Below are 23,537 nucleotides of genomic sequence, written 5' to 3' on the forward strand. Positions count from 1 at the left end.
GATCTTAGTATCACCTTTACTAACTAGCCGAGTCGAGCGCTATAGCGCAATCCTGTTAGGAGGAAGCCCTTTAGGGCGAAATTTTCCGATTGGGGATTATTAAAGACACCGTTACGAAGGCTAGGAGAAAATATTAAGGCGGTTTTAATACTGTCGAAGGCCGATAACGGTAGATCTATACAGAACCTACCAAAGTCATTAACACTATAGCAACCGCTATTTATATAACTTCCCCCTCCTCTAAAGGACATTAGGGAATACTAGAAGTTTAGAGATCAGGGTTCTCTAATAAAAGAAAAAGAAGATGTCGTTTAGTTCGACCTATCTAAACACCTAGCGCTACCTTAGGTTGTAGGTAATAAGAGGTTAAGGGGGGACGGAGATAATAACTCTAAAGAGTATAAGGCTAAACACTATAAGGCTCTTATCGCCTAGATGTTCTATCTAGACCCTATAATGAGCTAGGTAGAGGAGATTCTGAACGACGTAGAAGAACATGCATTTGCTACTATTAGGCAGGCTATAGCCTATCAGCAGGAAGTGCTAATCGCAAAGTCCTATAAGGTAGCCGTAGGAGACCCCGAATAGGGACATATATAGAGAGAGGTAATCGAGAACGAACTTATTGCCTTAGTAAGCAACAATACCTAGGAAGCAGTTGTACCGCTAAAGGGTACGAATCTAATTACTTCTAGGTAGGTCTTTAATGTAAAAAGAATGATTAGTAGAGCTATTAAGAAGTTCAAGGCAAGACTAGTTATAAGAGGGTTTTTATAGAAATATAGGGTTGACTTCGAAGAGACCTTTATACCTACTATTAGACATAATACTCTCCGAGTATTTATGGCAGTAGTGTATAAGAGAGATCTCGAGATGCACCTAGTAGATGTGAATAATGCTTTTACCCAAAGTAGCCTCCTTGAAGACATCTATATAATCCCACCCCTAGGAGTTGAAGCACCTCTAAACATAGTGTTTAAGGTCCTACGAAGCCTTTATAGGCTTAAGCAAGCAGCTAGAGACTAGAACAAGCTCTGTGTTGCGAAGCTAGAGAAGATTAGATTTACCTAGTCCTAGGTAGATCTATGCCTACTTGTCTATACGGATAGAGACCTTATAGTCCTTACCTATGTAGATGACATACCTATTACAGCTCCGAAGCTGTCAGATATTTAGTGGTTTAAGGCTAAGCTTGGAAAAGTGTTTAAGATTAAAGATCTTAGTGAACCTACGAAGATCCTTAGAATGAGGATTACAAGAGACAGGTCCTAAGGCACTTTAAAGCTTAATTAAGGACACTATGTCTACGCTAACTTAGCTAAGATAAACATAGCTAGAGAGAAGGCTACGCTAACCTACTTACCTATAGAGAGCTACGAGCATTTAGTACCTACGTCTTCTATAGATAAGAGGTATAACAAATAGGATTACTAGAGCTATAATAGCACCTAGATATAGCTAATGACAATAATAAGGCCAGACTTAGTATTCCCCCTTAGAAGAGTTAGCTTATATGTTACTGATCCCTCGTAGTAGTATATAAAGACTTTAAAGAAGCTCTCCCGATACCTACGGTCGTACCTAGACCTAGGTCTTATATATAGAAAGGGAGGGGGCAATCTCTAGGGATACTCGGACTCTAACTACGCTATAGACAAAGTGGATAGAGTCTCAATTCTAGGATACGTATAGTTCCTTTATAGATCACCTATGTCCTAGATAAGTAGGAAGCAGGAGTCTATTATAACATTAATAATAGAAGCTGAGTTTATAGCTATAAACGTAGCCGTAAAGTAGTCACAATTTCTTGCTACTGTCCTTAGGGAAATAGGGTGCCTAGAACTGGTGGGAAAGAGCTCTTTCTAGCCGAGTATAAGGGCAAGCAGGGGCACTGTTGACGAGCTAAGGCCAGTCAAGCTTATAGGTAACAACCAAGCCGCTTTAACACTTGTCAAAGATGCCTATGTATATAAAAGGTCAAAGCATATTGATGTTATATATAACTATGTCAGACATCTCTAGTGGCAGAAGAAGATTGTAGTGGACTACTACTATATAAAGGACATAGCTACTAATAGGTTAATAAAGCCCCTTAATGGCCAGCAGTTCCAAAACTTTGTGAGGCAGCTCTAGCTTACGTAAAGGAATTATAGGAGACTATATAGCCTAAGTGGGAGTGTTAAGAACATATAGGCCGTAGGACAAGTATATAGGTGTAGGTATGTTATATAACTAGATTACGTAACTAGGGTTTGCTAGCCTATAGGCTAGCAAACATCTAGATACCTAGCATCTACCTCTACTAACACTAGCGATACTATATATAGATACACGCTATCCTATTAGGTCCTTCTTCGTCGTTCGTATAATCCGCCGTCTTCTACTACTACGTAACTCGTACCTATTTAACAGGTCCTAATACTACTAATACTAGCGAGGAGGAGAGGAGAGTAATACCGTATAAGTAAAGGATTTGTTAAGATGTAGCATCTCAAAGGGAGTCAACAATCAGGAAGTGATCTGGCAGCCTGAGGCATCCACAATGACTCAGCTTGTAGGGAGATACCTTCTCTCCCCTTTAGCTTAGATAGACATCTAACACAATCAACATATTGGTTCCTGATATATTGCTGCATGCTCGTGCTATTAGTCAGTTGAAGATTGATCTCTTACTCCACTCCGCTGCCATCCACCCGTACCTGTTTCAACAGGTTATGAGCCCGGGTTTGTGCAGGAATAAGAGCAACCTATATCAGTACAGGTTACTTGTATCCCTTGCTATCGTAGCAGAAAACATCTGGGAATCAGAAGTCTACCCCGTCTATCCTATCAAGGAGCTTAGTTCGATACTAAGTGATAGGTAACCCAGACAAGGACTCTGTGCGGCTTACTCAAAGCCAATACCTTGAAGATACTCTGTAGGCAGAACTGCATCGAGATACTATCAAGAAGGACTTCAAGTAAGTCATTTGAAGCTCTGCTAGGAGAGACAGACCTGTGTCCTAGCCTCGAGACCTCACACCGCTCCTTCTTTACTTTACCAAGCAGGCCTTGGTATCCACACCTACGAACTTTCCCATTCTACACCAGAAGCCTCAGCAGGATCTGAGCCACCACCTTGGAACATACACACCTTGTTTCATTACATCCAATTTATTATGGATTCATACCAAGAGAAGACAGAGGAGAAGGGAGGCAAAATCCCAATTCTTGGGAGGGACAATTGGAAGAGATGGTTCAACCTTCAGAGATACAAGATGGAGAGCCAATCAGCATTCTTTGCAATTGATGACCTAATGGAAGTGTCTTTTGACAACATCAAGGGCAAGACTCTGAAACTCCAAGAAGAGGCTACAACCAAAGAGATCCTCAATACGCCAACATGGACAAGACACAATGCAGTATGCAACTTCAGTATCCTTAGTAGGATCACAGAAGAAGATGAATTTGAGCTTGAGGGCTCATGTGAATCTGGAAGAGCTGCTGAGAAGTGGGTGTATCTCTGGAACAAGTATAGCCAGGTGCTACCAACCCATGCACATGAGCTCACAAAGCAATTTGTGACCTTTGAGATGAGTGAAGAGTTCACCATCAGATCTGCATGGACACACCTGGTTTCTCTTGGAAAAAGGATTGCTGATGTTGACCCAGAGGGTCAGCATTACAGGAAAGCTGATGTGAGGATGACCCAGCTCTTAAGCTCACTGCCACCTGACTACCATGTAGCCAGGGATACTATCATGGCTCAGCCAAAGATGGATCATGAAAGGACCTTAAAGATCCTTGAAGCTCAAGAAGCCAGGTTGGATCCCTCTAAGGCTGAGTATGGCATGGCAGCCACCTGGGTCAAGCCCTCAGGTCTAGCAAGACCACTCTCCTGCCTTCTCTGTGAGAAGGATCATCTGATCAAGGACTGCCCTAGTTTGCCTGAGGCAAGAAAGGTCCTTAGATCTCATTCCCAACCACCATCTTCCCAGAATACAACACATGTCAAGAAGAAGAGAACTCCACCACCCACTTCAAGGAGGACACCAAGAGAGAAGTCCTCTATGGAAGAACTTAAGAAAATGGTGAAGAAACTCAGCTCTGACATGCTGTCACTCCAGAAGAACCAGGCCCAGTCTTATACCTCTAAAGCAAAGAAGACTGGAAAAGGTTTCTCCGCCCAAGAGTCACCATGCAGCTCATCCCCAGAGACAATGTCTGATGATGATGAGTATGATGAAGTGGCTCACTCAACTGCAGAAGTCCAAGGCAAGTTCCCCTCGTCAGAGTGGTTACTTGACTCCTGTGCTTCATCCCATATGACTGACCAAAGCTGCCTCTTTAGATCTATGACTCCCTTGACAAGGAAGAAATGGATCAAAGTGGGAGGTGGGTTTTTATTGGCCACTCATATTGGGAATGCAGAGATGAGTGGGAGAGCTGGCAGAAAAGTTGTTTTGGAAAATGTCCTGCTTGTACCCAAGCTAGGAGTGAACCTGGTTTCATGGAACCAGTTTAGCAAGCAGTTTGGTGTGCAACCTCCATCATTTTCTCTTGTTTCCCCCTCTGGTGAGACTGTTGTCCAGACAAAGCTCCTTGGGGGGGTTCCATTCATTGATGAGATTTCTCCTCTCCTACAAGAACGGGCACATTACTCATCATGTGCACCACCAATGGAGAATGCCTTTGTGACTGCTCAATCAGAGACCGACCTGAAGCAGTGGGAGCTTTGGCATAGAAGATTTGCACACTTTGGGAAGAATTTGCTCCAGAATCTTCACAAGGTAACAGACTTGAAAGAACCCATTCCTATCCCTAAGGATGGCTTTCACCAGTGCAGAGTATGCTCAATAGCAAAGATGAAGAAGTACAAAGGCAAAGTTACAGAGAGAAGACCTGAAAGACTTGCCCTTGTATCTATTGACATATGTGGCCCACTACCAATCTCAAGACTAGGATTCAAATACTGGCTTGAGATTGTTGACAACTTCTCTAGGAAGAAGTGGACCTTTCCTCTTAGGAAAAGAGAAGATGCTCCAGTTGCTCTCCAGAACTGGAAGATCAAAGCAGAGAGGAAATCATCAGCGCAGCTGAAAGCAGTAAGACTTGACAATGCAAAAGAACTTATTGCATTAGTGAAGCAGTGGGAGAAGGATTTGGGGATTGGGCTCGAGCCGACTGAGGCATACAACTCTCTACAGAATGGACCAGTTGAGAGGTCAATACAAACCTCAGAGGACTCTATAAGGGCAATGCTTGAAGAGGCTAAAATGCCGGTTGAATTTTGGCCTGAAGCACTAGAGGCCCAAACTTATATGAGGAACAAACTGCCAAATGGCCCAGATTACGATGGGTTCAAGGTTTCACCAGATGAGGCTTTTGATGGTATCAAACCGACCATCAACCATTTGAAAGTTTGGGGATGCAAAGCTGTTGTCTATATGGACACAAGATCCCAACCTCAATGGGCAAGAAGTGACAAGCTAATGAATAGGGGTAAAGAAGCAGTGTTTATTGGGTATGTTGAAAACACAGCTAAAGCCTGGCTCTTTTGGGAACCAGACATGAGAGCTGTTAAACAACACACACATGCAGACTTCTTTGAGGACCAGCCTGGAGGTGATATGGGTCTCAATGTTCCAACATTGAATCTACCAAGCAGTGCACCAGCTAGGAAGCCCTTAGGAAGGCCGAGGAAGAACGTATCCTTAGGACAATCTACCTACCATTCAGGCGTCCATCAGAGCCCCCCCGAAATAGATCAGCCAATTGAGAGCCCTAAAGTCGCTCAGCCGAGAAAGCTGTTTGTGCAACTTCCCCAGCCTCCGGAGAACGTAGGGGAATTTCAGAAAATCGATCAGCCAATTGAGAGAAGCTCCCTAGATCCCCAGGAAATAGACGTTACTAGGTCACAAGTGACGGTCCCTAAATCATCCCTTGGAAAGAGAAAGGCTGACTATGATGTTGAGGGCTATGACATGAAACAGAAAGCCCCAAGATCCATGGTCCCTAAGCCCGAACTAACCACTGAAGTGGGAGAAGCAATGGACCTCTCAGAGAACCTTGCTGCTTTTCACCAAGCTTTCTTTGCAGCCATGCAATCAGTGGACAGTTCAATACCATGGGATAGCGAATTCCTGGAAGAAGTTGAGGAAATGGCCTTTGCAGCAACTGTAGAAGCCATTGCATACAAGCAAGAGGTCCCAATTCCAAAATCCTACAAGGATGCTGTGAATGACAAGAAATGGGGACATCTTTGGAAGGAAGCAATCCAAAAGGAACTAGATGCTCTACAGAGTAACAACACCTGGGAAAATTCTGTTCCACCAAAAGGAGCAAATCTGGTTACATCAAGATGGGTCTTTGATATTAAGAGAAGCATTAGTGGAGCTATTGAAAAGTTCAAGGCTAGACTAGTTGCAAGGGGCTTCTCACAGAAGTTTGGTGTTGACTTTATGGAGACATTTGCACCTACAGTAAGACAGGACACCCTTAGGGTGTTTATGGCTATTGTGTGTAAGAAGGATCTTCATCTTCACCAAGTGGATGTGAACAATGCATTCACAGAAAGCACCCTCCATGAAGACATCTTCATGTTACCACCACCAGGAGTTGAGCTTCCACCAAACATGGTGTTCAAAATCCTCAAAAGCTTGTATGGACTTAAGCAAGCAGCTAGAGATTGGAATCAACTCTGTGTGTCAAAGCTCAGAGAGATTGGATTCACACAGTCAGAAGTGGATCCATGCCTACTTATCCATAAGAAGAGGGAGATCATAATCCTTATACATGTGGATGACATTCCAATTGCTGCACCAAAGTTGACAGATGTTCTCTGGTTCAAAAGAGAACTTGGCAAGATCTTCAAGATCAAAGATCTAGGTGAACCTGAAAAGATCCTTGGCATGAGAGTCACAAGGGACAGGAAGAGAGGAATCCTGAAACTTGACCAAGGACACTTTGTTAGGGACAGCCTAGCCAAGATGGGAATGAACCATGAGAAGGCAGCACCTACACACTCACCCATGGACAGCTATGAGGCCCTCAAACCTTCAAGCCACATGGATGAGAGGTGTGACAAGGCAGAGTACCAGAGTATTAATGGTACTTGGATGTGGCCAGCAACAATCACAAGGCCAGACATTGCTTTTGCCCTAGGAAGGATGAGCTCATTTGTGAGTGACCCATCCACCTACCACATGAAGGCTTTGAAGAAGATCACTAGGTACCTAAGATCATACCCTGATCTAGGACTTCAGTTCTCAAAGTCTGGAAAAGGACACCTTATTGGATACTGTGATTCTGATTATGCAATGGACAAAGCAGACAGAGTCTCAATCCTTGGGTATGTCTTCTTCCTCTGTGGGGCACCAGTTTCTTGGATGAGCAAGAAGCAAAAGTCTGTAGCAACATCCACAATGGAGGCTGAATACATGGCTATGAATGCATGTGCGAAGCAGTCCCAATTCCTAGCTTCACTGCTGAGGGAAATGGATTGTCCAGAGTTAGTGGGAGACTGTTCCCATCAACCAAGAATCACTGGAAACCAGGAGACTGTATCAAATTTGAGACCAGTCCAATTAAGAGGTGACAATCAAGCTGCCCTCACCCTAGTGAAAGATGCACATGTTCATGACAAGTCGAAGCACATTGACATTGCCTATAACGCTGTTAGGAAACTTTGGTGGAGGAGGCTTATTGCTGTTGAGTACACCCCAACCTCTGAGATGGTTGCAGACGGGTTTACAAAACCAAAGACTGGTCCACACTTCCAGAGGTTTGTAAGCCAGCTGAACCTGTCATAAAAAGGTCCAAGTACTATTGACAGGAAGTGAGCAGACTGTAACCTCCCATACGAGATGAGTGGGAGTGTTAAGATGTAGCATCTCAAAGGGAGTCAACAATCAGGAAGTGATCTGGCAGCCTGAGGCATCCACAATGACTCAGCTTGTAGGGAGATACCTTCTCTCCCCTTTAGCTTAGATAGACATCTAACACAATCAACATATTGGTTCCTGATATATTGCTGCATGCTCGTGCTATTAGTCAGTTGAAGATTGATCTCTTACTCCACTCCGCTGCCATCCACCCGTACCTGTTTTAACAGGATTATAGAATTATAGAATTATAGGGTTTTAGCTAGCGAGGTAGTAAGTTAGAGTTTTTTATAGACTACTAGTAGAGTATAGAGCAATAGAGCAATAGCTATATATATTATTACTAGGAGAGAGGATATGACCCTTAGTATCTTATAAGCGTACGGGTTAATTCTCTTACGACTAGGATATATTTACGATCGGAGCGGCGGATTTCCTAGTACGCTTATAAGCTACTAAGAATACGAAATAGCCCTAGTAGATATTATTATTACTAGGGGGAGAGGATTGGTATATATAATTTAGGCTTACGTATCTATAGATTTATCTACTTAATAAGCGCTAGGTAAGCTTAGTAATATATTTGCGTATCTTTTAAGCGCTAAGACCCCGTAACAGTTCGTAAGGAGGTGTAATATAGAAGGTGTAGCCTTCAATTTGAATTTAGGGGCTCTAGTTTATAGATATCGCTATTACCGTCTGGTTCGGTCTTTTGGCTATATGTACGCACCTTAACTCTAGTAGTAATAGAGTTGACACCGACTAATTGTAGAAGAAGGAAGTGGGTTCTTCTTATATAGGACAAGTCTTAACAAATACTACGTCTACCTACCGGGGGCGTACGATTGGATCGAGACATATTAACTCTACAACACATAGTGTCGTCTTAGACCATCCACTTCTGAAACCTCTCCCTGTCAAAAAATGTGCTGTTGGCGGTTGTGAACCTCTAAAGGTAAGCGTAGCGGAGTGGAGCTCTCTACTAACCCTTCTAGACTACAAAGTAGCGTGCGATCCACGCTACCGCTACCCGACGTACAGTGCTTATTATACGACGACATAGGCGTTAGCGACGAGTATATGTTTGCGAGTTCACCAACAGGCACAGTGCGGTAGGTCATGTGACCCTAAAACTTGAAAGTTGACCAATCAGAGCGGGCGCCAAGGCTAGTTGAGGGCTGGTATAGAGCTTCACTCCCTCGCTGACGCCTCACCTACGTACTCGCAAGCTCGTACTCCGGTGTGGCTAGCGCTCGGTCGCTACGCTTAACCACCCAACCCGCTCGAAAGCCTGCTTCATTTTCCATATTTTCCAGAAGATCCCTTGCATTCGATGGACATCATTCCGCACGAGTGACTTCCCCTTGCGTAGACACTTTAGTTGCACCTGAAAGATGTCCCGCTTGACTCGGAGATACTTGGCGCACGACATGCGGAGCGTTGATGCGACGAGCAATTCTTGTGGATGCAAGTGGGTTCTGTCAGGGTCGTGGGAGAGATCTATTGGTTCGCCATGGGTCCACTTCACCTCAAGCTTGTTGGAAGCGGCGTCGTCGAGTGATTGTGTGGGGGGGACAGTAGTTAGGAAGAGACCTCCAATCCTCGGCGCTGTGTCTGACAGTGGGCTGAGTGGACTTTGGGGCTTTGAACGGCTTGAGCTTGAGTTTGGTCAGTTTGGCCTTGGGCAGCTTGTGCTTGGGCATCTTGAGCTTGACCGGGAGAGATCTATCTGCCACTCTCGTTTTGTCTTGGGCGACGTCTGGTCCGGCGGTGGTTGTCAAAGATGGCCGTGATGAATCCATATCTGCGTCGATAGAGTCCAAGTCTGCTTTCATCGTGCGCGACGACAACGATGTTGGAGTGTCATGGACATCGCTAGTACTCACTGCGACGTCCATGGCCGAGCTGTGCGCTTGAAGCTTCCGCCTGGACATCACGTCCGCGCATCGTATCATGACAAACTCGGACGAATGCGGTGGCAATATCGCCACCCCGGGAAACAGCGTGTAAGCAACCTCGTGAGGCTCCTGAAGCTCCCGAGGGCTGTGTGCATACAGCGGGCTCATGGACGTGTTGTCGAACAGTGAACCAGCTCCTGGCCAAAACAACTTGAAGTCATAGCCCGTACGCGCCAGGTCCAGCTGGAATGCTGCTGCTTTGTGCATGACTTCTTGGACTTGTGCGGGTACTTCCAATTGCCAGGTCAGGTTGGCAACCTTGTCGTTCACGACTCCTGCCATGTGAGCAACGCGCATGAGGTATGGATGGGCATTGCGGATGAAGGTTTCCGCCAAGTCTGTAGTCTCTGATTGATATTGACTGACAATGGAACGTCCCGCGGTGTGAAATGTGGACCCTAGCAGATGGAGTCCCGGGCTTGTAGTGTCACCTTCTGCAATTGACGTTAGTGTGCGACATAAGCTTCGATTATTTTGCTCTTGTTGTGTGGAAGGTCCCTACCGTTCTCCAGAGCCTGCATGCCCTGCTGACGAGCTCGTTTCCCCATGTCGTCAGAGATCCACAGTCCCTCGTAGATGAAAGCTCCCAACAATGCCGTGAGAACACTGCTCGGCATCAGAATGCGAGCCTCTTGGAGTGCCACAAAAGTTTCATCCCAATCGTTACCCCAGCATCGCCGCATCAAGGTAGACAGCGCTGCGCAGTAAGAACCGTAACGAGGAGCCGTATGCGCGCCTCTCAACTCGATGCACTGTCCGGAATTTGTCCATACTTGACCGACATCTTTAGCCAGATTGTCTGCTGAGCGGCGTAGCGTGGGAATATCAAGACCCGTCGAATGCTCGCGGAGACTGCGGGTCGGTACACACGAGCTTGTCGTGACATAATGATCCGCAAGCTGCAATGCAGACCGACAAGGCTGGGGCACCTCAAGGGTCGATGAGACGCACTTCTCAGACCGATGAGGCTCCGCTGGGCCATTCGAAGTTCTGTTGCGTAGCGGATATCGAGAATGCGGCGAAGTAGTGTGCTCTCGGAAGTGATGGATGGAGCAGGTCTCACTGCCCTGTATTACCGTTGACAGTTCGGACACCACTGGGAATGGCGCGTGTTCATACTGTCGACCGTGAGAGTTGCGCTTTGCGGAGCTGGTTTCCTTGGGACGGAGGGTATCACTGGCAGTCTGCAACGTTCGTATGTACTCGACCGCGGCTTGTAAGATGTCCGCTTCTTTCAGCTTCCGAGGTTCACATCGCACGCTGGGAATCAGTTTCGCTAGTGTGTCGAAGTGTTTTCTCTGTGCCTTCTGATAGTTTCGGATACCACGCGCCTCTTTGGTCGGCTTTGTTGACTTCAATGTCATCGCCGGTGCTTTCCGAGGCCGTAGAGGCGGTACACCATTTTCCACCTCACTGTCCGGACAGGGTACGTCTGCATGAAGGACAGGAATTGGATCGTGGCGATCCTTTACTGCTCGGCCCACGGAGGCCTGGATTTTGTAGAGGTATGGTTTCTCAATGATGTCTGAGCCATGGGACCACACCGAGGAGTGGGGAGGGGTACCAGAGGATCCTTGGATAGGATGAATTCGCACAGTGTCTAGGAATCTGCTGCGTAAGTGAGTTGGCTCCCACAACACTAGGTTCCCCGGTGAGGCTTGTCGTTGGTGTCTGAGATCATGATGCTGAATCAAAGCTTTCAATGCCAGAAGTTGAGACTGTCTATCTCAGAACTTGTAATCCGGCTGCTTACAGACCTGCTTTGTACAGTCGATATCGCGCAGTATTATCGCATAGCTCCGTCGAGTGGCTTCTGCTGCAGCAGCCCAACTTGATGCGGTGAGCTGCGACGTTTTCGCTTGAGATGGTCTCGAGAGCGGAGGTGTGGCATCGCCAGTCACAGAAGTATTTGGTGCCTCTTCACAGCTCTGCGTGGCTGAGATGAAGCCCTGATGGGGTGAGACCAATCCGCCGCCCAGGGTGCGCTGCGGAGCAACTGAGCACGAACGAACATCGGCGCTAGTGTTCGAGGCCAAGGCCATACAGCCAGGACTGGCGACTTGCTCCTGGGGGCAAGCCATGCCACTGTGCGATCGTTTTGTCGAATCGGTGAATGATGACACAGCGTCCAAACGTCCGTGATTCAAGTCAGCGTCCTGCAGTGATGGCTTTCGCAGAAGGCAGGTTGTTCAACGGCGGACAACTCGTCTCGCTCGTGCAGGACCGCGGGCAAACAAGCAAGGTACGGCCTAGGAGGTACATCTGCCGAGCTTTGCGCCAGATATCTCGTACAGCCACCCGGGCGGCTGTAACATCCCACTGTTGCACGCGTTGCTCCAGCCTCCAGGTGGGGCCGATCATTCTGGTCGACCGACATGAGTGCAGCGTCTGTCGTGTGGCACAGCGTGACACCACACACCCCGGCGAACCGATCTTTCCCACATAGCGTAGAGCCAATCAGCCGATCAGCTGGTATGGTTGAGTCTGGCCAGAGCGCGTTTACTCGCGGCACGAAAGCGCGGTATGTGCTCTGCCGAGTCGCACTACGCACGTTGACGTTGGCATTGCCGCCAACAGAGGTCCGCTTCTCTCAAGAAAAGGCTGGTGGAGGTCATAAGCAGTCCCGCCTGGCTCAAACGACGACGACGATGATGATGATGATGATGATGATGATGATGATGATGATGATAATGATGATACTGATGATGCTGATGATGCTGATGATGCTGATGATGCTGATGATGCTGATGATGCTGACGATGTTCATGGCATTGATGACACGGATTTGAGAGTGCTGCTGTTTACAGATTACAGCGCCGCTGCCTCGAACCGAGCCTCCGGCCCGCGCCCCGGCCGTGCTGTGGAGACGACATGGACACCTTAGGCGACTTGTCTCAATCGTCATCTTACCTCCTACCATGCAGCTAGAACTGACATGCAGAGTGTCCCTACAACTCCCACTAATCAGCCTGTCAGCCAACCCAACAGATGCCATAGGTTGCGTCTACTCACGGCGTATTCCTTGCACGCCTCCGCTGCATTCCTCCGCTGCTGCCCGCTGCCGTCCACCGCCTAGTACGTTGATTGACCGTGACAGGCATTGAAACGACGTAACCTGGATGCAGCTGTTCGAACGCCCGACCGAATGACTGTAAGGTGGGCTGCAAGGGGCCCCTGTCATCACATGTCGACAGAGTGGCTGAGATGCAGCCGGAGCACTGACAGTAGACCTATTGCGAAGACAGCACCCGTATCTAGCGTATGATCGATAGGTACGGGCCAGTCGGGACCATGGCAGTAGTCCTACAGTATGCCCAGTACCCAGACATTCCTCATGATTGCGTGCACGCCTCAATGCAGACAGCATCCCTTCTATAGATCGCCGTCAACACACCTGCACGGACGGTTCTCGCTTGTCCTTAACAATAGCAATGTCGACTGCTGGTATTGGAGAAATCGATCGTTCAAAGCCCTACCTGCATCTGAGCATCGATGATGGCTGCGGCCAACAGAAGACCAGAGCACTGTTGCACATCCCTGGAGAGACAGCTCAAGGCCTGGACATCGATCGAAAGCTTGAATGTCCAGCACTGGTCTGGGGCTGCAAGACACTTGAGCAGCAATTTATAATTTATCACGACGGACAAGAGCAACGTTTGAAATGGGGAGAACGAGAGGTTGGAGAATGGTTGAATCAACACCCTGATCAACACACTCGGGTAATCGAAAATCCGAAGCTGGCCCTGTGTCCAACATACGATGATAAAGCGACTGGCAGCTTGCAAAAGCTGGTTGGTCGCGTGTTTCAGACCCTAGGTGGGAGGCATGGCGACCCTGTGAACCTCCGAGAATTCAAGATTCTCCAGTATCGTGAAATTCGCCGTCGCGTCATTGAATGGTACAAGCAGTATTATGCTGCCTCGCCTGACTTTGGACCGGACTTTTAGGACACCATCCAGATCGAATCGCTCATTACCGTGCCCGCAATCTGGACAGAAGAGGCACGTTCCTTGCTTCGCAGTGCAGCCTTTGCGGCTGGCCTGACGAACCTCCAATTGGGCTTGGAGCCACTGTGTGCAGCGGCTCTGATAATGCCAACGATGTTGGAACGTCGCGCCCTGAAGGTAATCAGTATTGACACCGAGCCAATGCCACACGCTGACGGTGTCTAGTATGGTCAGTCTTTCGCCTTCATCGATCGAGGGCACTCCACAAGTGTAAGCTTAGTTCATAAACAGTCCGAAGACTTGTTTTGACTGACACAAGGGCAGGACCGGGCCCTTGTTCGCTACAATGAGCCCACCAATGAGAATGACACACCACAGCTGGAAATCGTTGGCCCACCAGATGGTAGGCTCCACCCTTGCGAGGATGATTTCGCTAATAGTATGCAGGTGACATGTTTGGTGCTCACACAGTACACGACCTGATGTGCGGTTGGGTCCCTGGATGCAAAGAAATTGTTGATAACAAAGGCCTGGTCGCTACGCTAGAGCAGTTGGGCGGTCTCGAAGAGAAGGAGTTCTTCCGGCCATTCTCTGTTGAGATTGGTAGAAAGAAAGAACTCATTCCTCAACCTTTCACCGTCACAATCTCTGCGAAAGCATCATGGCGCGATATACCTCATGGTCGTGACCAGTTCCTGATATCCGTCCCGAGGTAAGCTTCCGTGCTGTCCAGTACGTATACAATGGCTAACATTTCCAGCGAAATCATGCAGGAGAAGCTGAGTGCTTGGGCTCGCGACGCCGTGGAACAAGACGAGCGATGGCTAAGACAGCTCAAGGTGGTAAGTCGTGGTCGTCAAGCTCACTTCTTGAGCTGCAGCATCCACATCTCCGCCCATGCTCTGTAGCTGACCACCCTCGACAGAAAACCTGCGGTATTATACTAACAGGAGGCGGCAACAAATGTCGTACGATGAAGGAGCGGCTCCAACAAGTAACAACGCGCTTGTTCGCTCAGAATGTTCTTCCAAGTGACCTGGAAGACGCTGTTGCGCGGGGCGCTTTGATGCGTTACCCTCAGAACGTTGCTGATGAGCTTCCCTTCGGCTACTTCTATCTCGGACAAATTCAACCGCTAGACTGGAAGTTGCATCAGGACATCTGCAGATCAGCAATTTGGAAGCTGGATCGGAGAGAGCGAAAGATGAAAGGTGTCCCCCAGCCTGGCCTGATATCGTCATACGAGAACGGTGAATACATGACCAAGCACCGCTTGAAGCCCTTGGTTTTCCGCACAAAGAACGGACTGGGTGCGGAACAGTCTATCCAAAGCTTCTGTGTTCACATGACTTTCCCTGTGGATCTACACTACGAGTATGCCATCGACCTTTTGATCTACTTCGCCGAGACAAAGCAGAAAGACAATAGTGCTGCACATGACAAGCTTGGGAGACTGAGACACGGTATCAAGGAACCTATAAGAGAATTTGTAAATGTCGACATAGACTGGGGCTACTGGCAAGACAGATTTACACACTACGAGTCCGAGGGTAGTACCTGGCTCGACATTGAAGGAATTGTAGAAGGAGAAATCACAGACGCCGGCTTCAGGATCCATGTCACGCTATTGGAGCCTGGAGAACAGGTGCAGATGCTGCCTGCGACCGGCCAGCCTGATGCTCATGCAGACTACAGAGTCCTGCATCAACTCACGTCAGAGATATGGTCACCGCACCGCTCTCACCAGATCAGCGACAACGTGACTAGAAAACGTGTCCGTCCAACCAGGAAGCGTGCAATTGGCAAACTTCCAGCACATGTCCCCAACAAACGACCAGTCGGTAGCACACATTTGCCGACCCCAGCAACATCCGATAATCAATCATCCGTGGAACCAGACAGCACGACTGTTGATCGACAGGCGAGTACTCAGATGCGTAGCTCTCGTGCTTCAGCCTCCGCAGCCGTACCTGGCAACCATGCAGACGACATCTTGAATCGAACGTCACCATCGTCGCCCCGGCCCAGTATAATCAAAGAAGCTGACCACACGCTTGGCTGTCATGCACGCTCAGCTCAAAGCAAGACTTCGCCTGGCCCATCGAGGAAGAGGCAGAGGAAAGCAACCGCACGCACGTCCAGCGTGTGCATGGAATGCGCGACCGCGAAGAGAAAGTGCATCGCCACCGACACTCCTGGGGTCGGAAAATGCCGACACTGTGATGCTCAGAACTTCGACTGTACCCACAACAACAGACCCTCATCCGTACGACCATGCGACCGATGTGCCAAACACAATCGGCCATGTAACGCACGCGATGAGACGGGCAACCTTCGGTGCTTCAATTGTGCCAGGCGAAGAAACAGATGTACCTTCGGACGCAAGGGATCCCCGCAGCGCGAACAATTTGATACATCTCGAGGCCAAGATCTTCCACAGAGAGCTGCCGATGCCCTCAACCTTCTAGAGCCTTTCCCATCAGAGGAGGCTCCTTCTGGCAGCAACATTGTCGTGGCTAGACCCAAGCCTGGCTTCAAGGAGATCAGATGGGGGATTGTGAACGTGCTCGAGGAACAATCAGCGCCGATATCATCTGCTGAGATCCGCAAGATTTTGCATTCTAGGTTGCATATGAATGTGTATGCGGGCGATGTCTTGAGGGTAGTGCAGGAGCTGGAGAACGAGGGTCTGCTGGAACGGAGGCAGGACCGATCGATTAAGTTACGTTCTATTGGCGGTAGGGCTGTGGTTCAAGAGGCGATCGATGCGGCGAATGAGCTCTTGAGTGATGATAGTTGTTCGATATAGTTGGACATGATGTAAAAGTATCTACCAGTGGAAGCTCTCGTTTGATAGCTCTGCTGCGGGTGTATGCAACCTGAAGACTGAGCTCAAGGAAAAGTAACACCGATCATGTCGAAAGCCTCACTACGGAGACTCCGCATACTTCTCGGGGGTGTCGTGACAGCCGCGATAAAGGAAGGTCAACACACCTAGAGCCCAAAGACTAGATGCAAAAGGCTCCAGATCAGGCCGATGCTGGCTTTGGCCAATCTCTCCTCCCCTGAATTTCTCCTTTCCACCCTGCAGCTTCGGCGAAGTCCATCAGAGATTTCCAGCGTGTCTGCTTCACCCACCCCTTCTTCACGAAGTCATTCGCCCTTTCGGGAAAGAAATCCACAACATCTAGCAAAGTCTCGTCATGCGCCGCAGCCATTAGCACATCCTCCCGCGGATCCAGTTCCTGTAATTTCTCGATCATGCTTGTTGCTTCATCTTGATCGTGGTGAACGAGGACGCCTTCACCGCGAGGCTCGTAGAATGGTTTCATTTCATCGCCATCCCGAAGGACCGTGGCGAAGAGGGAGCTTGGACAAGGAGAAGTTGGACACGATGTGAAAGGATGTGGCATAATTTCCTTAGGAAGAGGCAAATACCGCGACGACCTCAATTCCCCAGCATAGCGCCACGCATCACCACCCATGAAGATGAAAGAATCAGGATTGCTGGTGACGCGAGCCAAGGCGCAGACGTGTCCGATGGCGTGGCTAGGGGTGTTGAGGAAGTAGAGAGAGCCGTCGGTGAAGTATTGTCGAGGGCGCGCAGGGTTCCTAGACGTAAGGGTGGAGGTGAAGCTGAGTTCGACGAGCTTGCGGTTGGAGAGGTCGCCGGAGAGGATGGGGCTTGAGGCTTTGGCGGGGTAGCTGGGGAGGAGGTTGGTGGTGAAGTTGGGGCCGACGATGAGGGAGGTCGTCGAGGGCCAGGAGGAGGGGGAGACGTAGTGGAGAAGTGGTAGTGGGAGGGATGTCGAGGTCTGGGGGAGTGGCCATTATTGTGTAGTGTGTTCGGGATCTTGGTGTGTTGTGTCTCTGTCGTCTTCGATGCTGGGCTGGATCTATGTTTGTTTTGCGTTGCGAGGGATGCTGCCGCGTTTATACTGATACGTTCTCCACTATCCAGCTCGCCGGATTGCTAAGCTGGATCCTTCGCTTTGCTGTGCCACCTGAACAGGAAGGTAAGTAAAGACTGCGAGGCGATACTTGCCATCGCTCATCGAAGATAGTATCGGTCATCGCATCGGAGCATGGGGACGTATCATATGCCACCTTTGCCGCCGAGAGCTGGCCGCTCAGGCCCAGGATGCACGTATGCCGATCAAGTGGCACAGTGGCGGCTACGTTCGGTCTTTCTCGAGACACCCTTCTTTCTTCCAACAACGACAACAACGCTGAGTCGGCAGACTGAACCTTCACAGATCAAGCATGCGGAAAATGCCGGACAGCAGCAGAGGGTGAATGCTGAAGCTTCGACGCAACGGAGACAAAATGCCGAACGCGCTGCGCAAAATCCCCATTCATTGGCCATTGACACCGCAACGATTCAACGCCGCCGGGACATCGCTGCACGACTCCAAGCCTTCTACCAGCCCCTCACCGGCTTGCACCTACCTGCAGAAGCCCTCAAGGTTCCTCCCAAGGAAGGCTGGGACTTTGTCAACGCCGAGCGGCTCGCATTCCTATGCAAATCGGATGCTGTGATCGATCTCTACAAACGTATTCGATACATCGACCACGACCAGGGCGACGGCTATCAGATCGATGTACATTGTCGATGCGTAGGTTACGTTGGCAAACACTTCAGGAACGCATCATTTCATATGTGATCGGCGGCTCCTGGACCTGATCAGTACTACGAGCACATAGATGGAGAACCCAATTGGGACAGACTGAACGCGCCAGAACACATCGCGGTCATAGTCGAGCCCACTTGTTTGACGGGCAAATACATCCTCGTCGATATGCGGGATGGCAAAGTCGCTGTCGTACGCCCCCGGGACGCCCAGGCTCCGTATCTACCTTTGAGTTCGGCAGCATCATGGAGTACCTCGACCTCACACAGGCCAGATGCGAGAAGCTCGAGCTTCTGCCGCTCAGCCTGAGTCGAGTTGACCTGGCATCCAGGTACCATCCCAAGGAAGATGCCGCTCGGATCGCGGACATCTTTCGCAAGCACGGATGGCCTTCATCAGAATTCACAAAGGAAGCGTTTGCGTTAGAACTCAGCCAGCTCTGCCATTAGCTCCGTGAAACAATGCTGGAATGTGCCACTACCTACTTCTCGCATTCCCGTCCGCAGGACGGCGGAGTGGTATCACGGTGTCTGCGAGAACTTTCATATTTGCCGTGATGGTCAACATGCGCTTGGAAGCAACGCAGGTTGTTTGAGGCACCCAACCGACACATTTGCCGCCCAAGAAAGAATTGACACTTCGCAGCACGTAATGATCCACGCCTCGGCGGCTAACCATCTTGTAGCGTTGGCCTCCGTCAGCCTAATGACTGCACAGCATCTCTGACATCCCGCCAGCAGCCATCGAATAGAAGATTTGGTTCATACAAACCCGTCATCGTATCCTGCCAGGTAAGTGCACTGTGTGCCACTCGTCCACGCGCCATAAGAGATCCCAGCTGCTCGACATCGAGGATTCGATCGTAGCGTGCCAAGGCCGGCGCTTCCAGCTGAGTTTAGGCAACGCTGCGCCCCAGAAGGCAAGCCATTTCCGAGTGGCACAGCAGCTACTTTATATCTGTCTTGAACATGCCCAGGTGTCTGCTGGTAGGCTTCAGCATAACGAAACAACAGCACGAGCATTGATACCCGCCTCGCCGTCGCAGACTTGGACGATCCCGCATCCCGAATCGCCGACCGAGAGGCAAAGACTCGAATGTACGAGCAAGCTGAGCATGCCGCTCAGAGTCCACGTCCGCTGGCTGTGGACACTGCCACTATTCTGCGTCGAAAGGTTGTAGCTGCAGAGCTTCTGTCCTTGTACGAGATTCTTGTCGAACTCTACATACCTCCCGATACTCTGAAACGTCCGCCAAAAGAGAGCGGCTGGGACTTTGTCAATGCCGAACGTTTCAAATTCCTAGGCAAGACCGACGCAGTCATTGATCTGTACAAGCACATCCCATACATCATGTACCATCGGGCAGAGTACCAGACTAGCTATCACAGCCACTGCTATGGCTGGACTGGAGAGCACTTCAAGAGGGGACACCTTCGTGGACAATCGAAAGATGCCATGGAGCCCGAACAGTATTTCGAATCTATGAGGGGAAAGATTACATGGGAAAGGATGCACGACCTGCAGCACATCGCGCTTCTCTTCGAGGCATCGAGCAACTTTGGGCGCTATGTCGTGCTCGACACACGAGGATGCCATGACTCCGTGAGCGTGCACGAGTATGAGGATATCTCGGGCTTCGTCAATGAGCTCAGACGATGGTCCCTGGAGCTTGAACTCATTCCGTCGCACCCGAGCGATGTGGTCCGGGATTTTGAGAGGCACTGGAACGTTGAGGTAAACAATAAAGTCAAGGAAGCATATCGAAGGCACGGATGCCCTTCTGCTGGGTTCCAGAAGGAGACTTGTGCGCAGGAGATCGGATACATACTTGAGGCCAACGGTTGTGGAGCGACATGACCAAACGTTCCTGCACCGCAAGTGTGCAGCTCATAGTGCGGCGACTATCCCAGTGATAGACATCCCAACACTGGAGTTTTCTGGACGCAACTTGACGTTCGGTCACCTATTGGCAGTAACAGACAGGGCGATGGGCCGATCACGAGGCTGGACCTGTCCTCGCACGCACACTCCAATTACACAGCAACGAAATGGAATGACACGAGTTGACAGAGTGGGGTCATCATGCTTAAACTAAGAATAACAAGTACGTATCATAAAGTAAACGCTCCTTGAATCATTCGCGAACATTCTATCACAACATCCCTTCCCAAATCCCATTCCCTCAACTGTCATATCCTCACAACGCAATCACATCCAGCCATACCAATCGCCCCTCCATCTATAGCTGAGAATCCATCAAATCAACATATCCCTGCAACTCCTCATCATCCGGAACCAAGCTCCCATCAAGCTCATCCTCATCGTCTGCATCAAGCGCTAACCACCCACGCTGGATCACATAGCGGACAGTCTCAAGCTTGCAGATCGTCTCGACGAAAGTGGCAAGCTGTTGTCTAGTGATGCCGGTCTGCTTATTCTCTTTGATTTCTGCTTCGATCAGAGTCTTGGCGCTGGTGAGCTTGTGGTGGGCGATGTGCTCGAATAGTTTCATTGCGTAGGGTCCGGAGCGCCATGGTTTTTCGAGTGTGCCGTCGATGGAGGTGCTGTATCTGCTGTGGGTGAGGGTGATGAGGATGCTGAAGTCGATGTGGTTGATCCGTAGTGTCGTGAGGTCTTTGATGTTGTCGCCGACTTGGTCGAGGAAGCGGCTCAGGGTTCTCTGAGGGATGGGGGGTTTGCTGTTCCTGACGTGGAGCTGGAAGGTGGTGTTCTTGTAGTAAGCTTTGCGGAAGAAATCGTGTAGCTCGGGAGGAGTGTTGCAGCCGTTGAGGAAGACCATGGAGTCCTTCAGGCGTCCGTGGTTGATGGCGACGTCGACTGGTTGCTTCGTTGGTGGCTGTCGGTTCTCGGCGATTAGGTGGCATATTTCGGTCGGAAAGCTGCGTAGAATATGGTCGAAGCTCCAGTCGACTTTCTTGTTCTCCGAGAGGGTAGAGCGCGACAAGGCTGCTCTGAGTTGATCCATTTCAGAGTCTGTCAGAGGCGTCTGTGATGGTGTTGAAGAGTGTTGGCGGTGGGTGTGTGAAGTAGTACAGTGTAGAGTGTGATCAGAATTTGACTCGTGGCTGTTGTGCTGGTGAAAGTACGATGGCAAAATGTGCGAGGATGAGGGCGACTTTTCATTGTCGGCATGTCCTCAGAGGAATATGAAGTGCAAATACTCCCTGGCCTACAGTACTACAACTGTTTCCGCGTACTGCTCTTTCAAAGACTCGTATATGGATCGTGCTGACTTTCCGGGATGCTTGGCTTAAGCGTGTGTTTCAACATCCCTCACTTGTCCTCATGCGCACAGACCAAGTGGATCCAAACACTCGGCCAATCACAATTCCGGCGATTCTCAGCTTTCCTCGGCGCCGTCATCTCGAAAGTGGTGACTCATGAGGTGGTGTTGTAGCGAGCGAGAGCACCGTACATGTGTGTGCGTGCGAGGTGAACCTGTGCAGTGCTCACTTCTCGGCACTCACATGCTCAACTTGTGCGGTCCAGCAGGATCAGTTTTGAAGATGCTCCGAGGGCATCCAGTCTAAAACTCACGCCGATATAGAAGCCTAGCAAGTAGTTCAACTAACAATACAACTCCGTACCTCAGCAAGTCGATGTCCATCTCACATGGAGTCAAGACAATGTGATCCCGACACTCCGCCCTTCATGACCAAGCACGCCCTCAAGAGTCCCACTGATCAAGCACAGTATACCTTCCCTCAAATCCCGGACAGCCTTTGTAATACCGCGTAGCGTAGTTCTTCAGCTGCATGTCCGTCGGCATCCACGTATCGGGCTGAGTCCTGGATTCCACTGGCCTGTATGCGTCGCCCATCATGTAGTACAGCACAGGAAGCTTGAAGATTGCCGTCGCTAGCTTCTGCAAATGGCATGGCTCTAATATTTCCAGCTTGGCGTGGTTCAGCTGAGTTGTCACTTCATCAAGCTGATACTTCGAGATCCGCTCCAGGAGCGCAGCGTCGGCTGAGCTCGAATGGCTCCACGGTGCATTACCTGCCCTCCAGAGGAAGCCGAATGTGTACACGCGCTTACTTCGCGTAATGGAGAGACGAACACTGCAGTTGGCGTCTCGAAACCACAAATGCAGGCTTGGCAACTTTGCGAGGAAAGGCGACAGGATGTTGATGAAGGCCGCCCAAGTGAGAAGCGAGGGCTGAGACCAAGTGGTATGAGGCGCCATCATGATCATGAAGGTCGAGCTCGAGAAGAACCGGCGCTGCCACGCAAGTGCAACCTCAACACGGTCCTCGACGCGGATGTACTTGGAGAGGATACCGGCTAGTTTGGCGTCGTGGCGAGCAAGGGCCGCCTTGTAATGTGCGATGTCCACAAGTCCTGTCCCGGTCATGGCGTCGAGTAGCATGTCGCGAATTTCGGCGATGCTGAATGCTGTCGTTATGGGGCATGTCCGCTTGACGACGCGCGAGTGGGCTTGAGAGATCTTGGGACGCGAGGCTGCGTCGAAGATCTCAGCACGATATCTGAGTCCATGGCTGAGCTGAGCAGCCTGACCGCCTTCTGCGTGCAGTGAGAGTCTTGCGCAAGGCTGAGAGAGGGGCGTTGCGCGGCCGAAAATCGTCGACGGTCTTTGGTTAGTCTCCTGTCCCTGTTCAGTGGGCTCTGCGACCTTCTGGTTAAAGTGAACAGTCTCAAACCCTCTCGAGTACAGCAGAAGTCTCGAACGGCCGGGAGCGAGGGCTGTCGCGCTTTCGCGCCTCCTCGTGGTCTCTTCTGGTGTCTCCGCCATGGGCTCCGGTGAATGTGGTCGCTCTGTGCCTTGAGGAGACATCCTGGTGTCAGTGGGCTTGTGAAGTAGTTCTGACGTGGTTTCCGAAATGTGATGACGATTGAGATCATGGAATGGCTCACATTTTAAGAGGCGAAGCTGATGCCGAATATAAGACCGACCCTTCTGGCCAAGAAATTTTCCTGTCCTCCAAACCTCGCCCCAATCGGCGACCTGTAGATCTTCGGGTCATGCTTACCGTACACGATTCCTGTGGTACTGCCCTCAGAGTCATCGATGACTGTATGATCGGTAGCGTAAGATGAAGCAGTTTTTTGCGCCGATGCGGCACTCCCACAGCATAGAGCGGAGCCGCATTTCGGGGA

The 23,537-nt window shown here is 49.9% G+C and overlaps 7 protein-coding genes across 7 annotated transcripts; 3 read left to right on the top strand and 4 right to left on the bottom strand.

Annotated features, from left to right (window-relative positions):
* Positions 1–9,391: 9,391 nt before the first annotated feature.
* On the bottom strand, positions 9,392–10,591 carry CLAFUR5_14611 (uncharacterized protein; the record flags this gene model as incomplete). The annotated part of the gene is made up of 3 exons (XM_047913759.1): positions 9,392–10,254; positions 10,323–10,426; positions 10,488–10,591. 3 exons carry the CDS (start codon positions 10,589–10,591, stop codon positions 9,392–9,394), a joined length of 1,071 nt encoding a protein of 356 aa, XP_047769318.1.
* Positions 10,592–13,251: 2,660 nt separating this feature from the next.
* CLAFUR5_20389 (uncharacterized protein) lies at positions 13,252–13,767 on the top strand (the record flags this gene model as incomplete). The annotated part of the gene is made up of 1 exon (XM_059463225.1): positions 13,252–13,767. One exon carries the CDS (start codon positions 13,252–13,254, stop codon positions 13,765–13,767), a length of 516 nt encoding a protein of 171 aa, XP_059319210.1.
* Positions 13,768–13,911: 144 nt separating this feature from the next.
* On the top strand, positions 13,912–16,576 carry CLAFUR5_14612 (uncharacterized protein; the record flags this gene model as incomplete). Its single annotated transcript, XM_047913760.1, has 6 exons — positions 13,912–13,944; positions 13,993–14,037; positions 14,092–14,170; positions 14,215–14,479; positions 14,528–14,609; positions 14,693–16,576. 6 exons carry the CDS (start codon positions 13,912–13,914, stop codon positions 16,574–16,576), a joined length of 2,388 nt encoding a protein of 795 aa, XP_047769303.1.
* A 220-nt stretch (positions 16,577–16,796) lies between these two features.
* Positions 16,797–17,841, bottom strand: CLAFUR5_14613 (Cytochrome P450 monooxygenase andK; the record flags this gene model as incomplete). The annotated part of the gene is made up of 2 exons (XM_047913761.1): positions 16,797–17,582; positions 17,713–17,841. The coding sequence occupies 2 exons, from the start codon at positions 17,839–17,841 to the stop codon at positions 16,797–16,799; spliced, it is 915 nt and encodes a 304-aa protein (XP_047769664.1).
* An 11-nt stretch (positions 17,842–17,852) lies between these two features.
* CLAFUR5_20390 (uncharacterized protein) lies at positions 17,853–20,255 on the top strand (the record flags this gene model as incomplete). Its single annotated transcript, XM_059463226.1, has 3 exons — positions 17,853–18,368; positions 18,456–18,616; positions 19,412–20,255. The coding sequence occupies 3 exons, from the start codon at positions 17,853–17,855 to the stop codon at positions 20,253–20,255; spliced, it is 1,521 nt and encodes a 506-aa protein (XP_059319211.1).
* A 382-nt stretch (positions 20,256–20,637) lies between these two features.
* CLAFUR5_14614 (uncharacterized protein) lies at positions 20,638–21,384 on the bottom strand (the record flags this gene model as incomplete). Its single annotated transcript, XM_047913762.1, has 1 exon — positions 20,638–21,384. One exon carries the CDS (start codon positions 21,382–21,384, stop codon positions 20,638–20,640), a length of 747 nt encoding a protein of 248 aa, XP_047769668.1.
* A 702-nt stretch (positions 21,385–22,086) lies between these two features.
* On the bottom strand, positions 22,087–23,214 carry CLAFUR5_14615 (uncharacterized protein; the record flags this gene model as incomplete). Its single annotated transcript, XM_047913763.1, has 1 exon — positions 22,087–23,214. The coding sequence occupies one exon, from the start codon at positions 23,212–23,214 to the stop codon at positions 22,087–22,089; it is 1,128 nt and encodes a 375-aa protein (XP_047769669.1).
* Positions 23,215–23,537: the final 323 nt, after the last annotated feature.

This window comes from Fulvia fulva, chromosome 13, assembly GCF_020509005.1.
Source record: "Fulvia fulva chromosome 13, complete sequence".
Lineage (NCBI taxonomy): Eukaryota > Fungi > Ascomycota > Dothideomycetes > Mycosphaerellales > Mycosphaerellaceae > Fulvia > Fulvia fulva.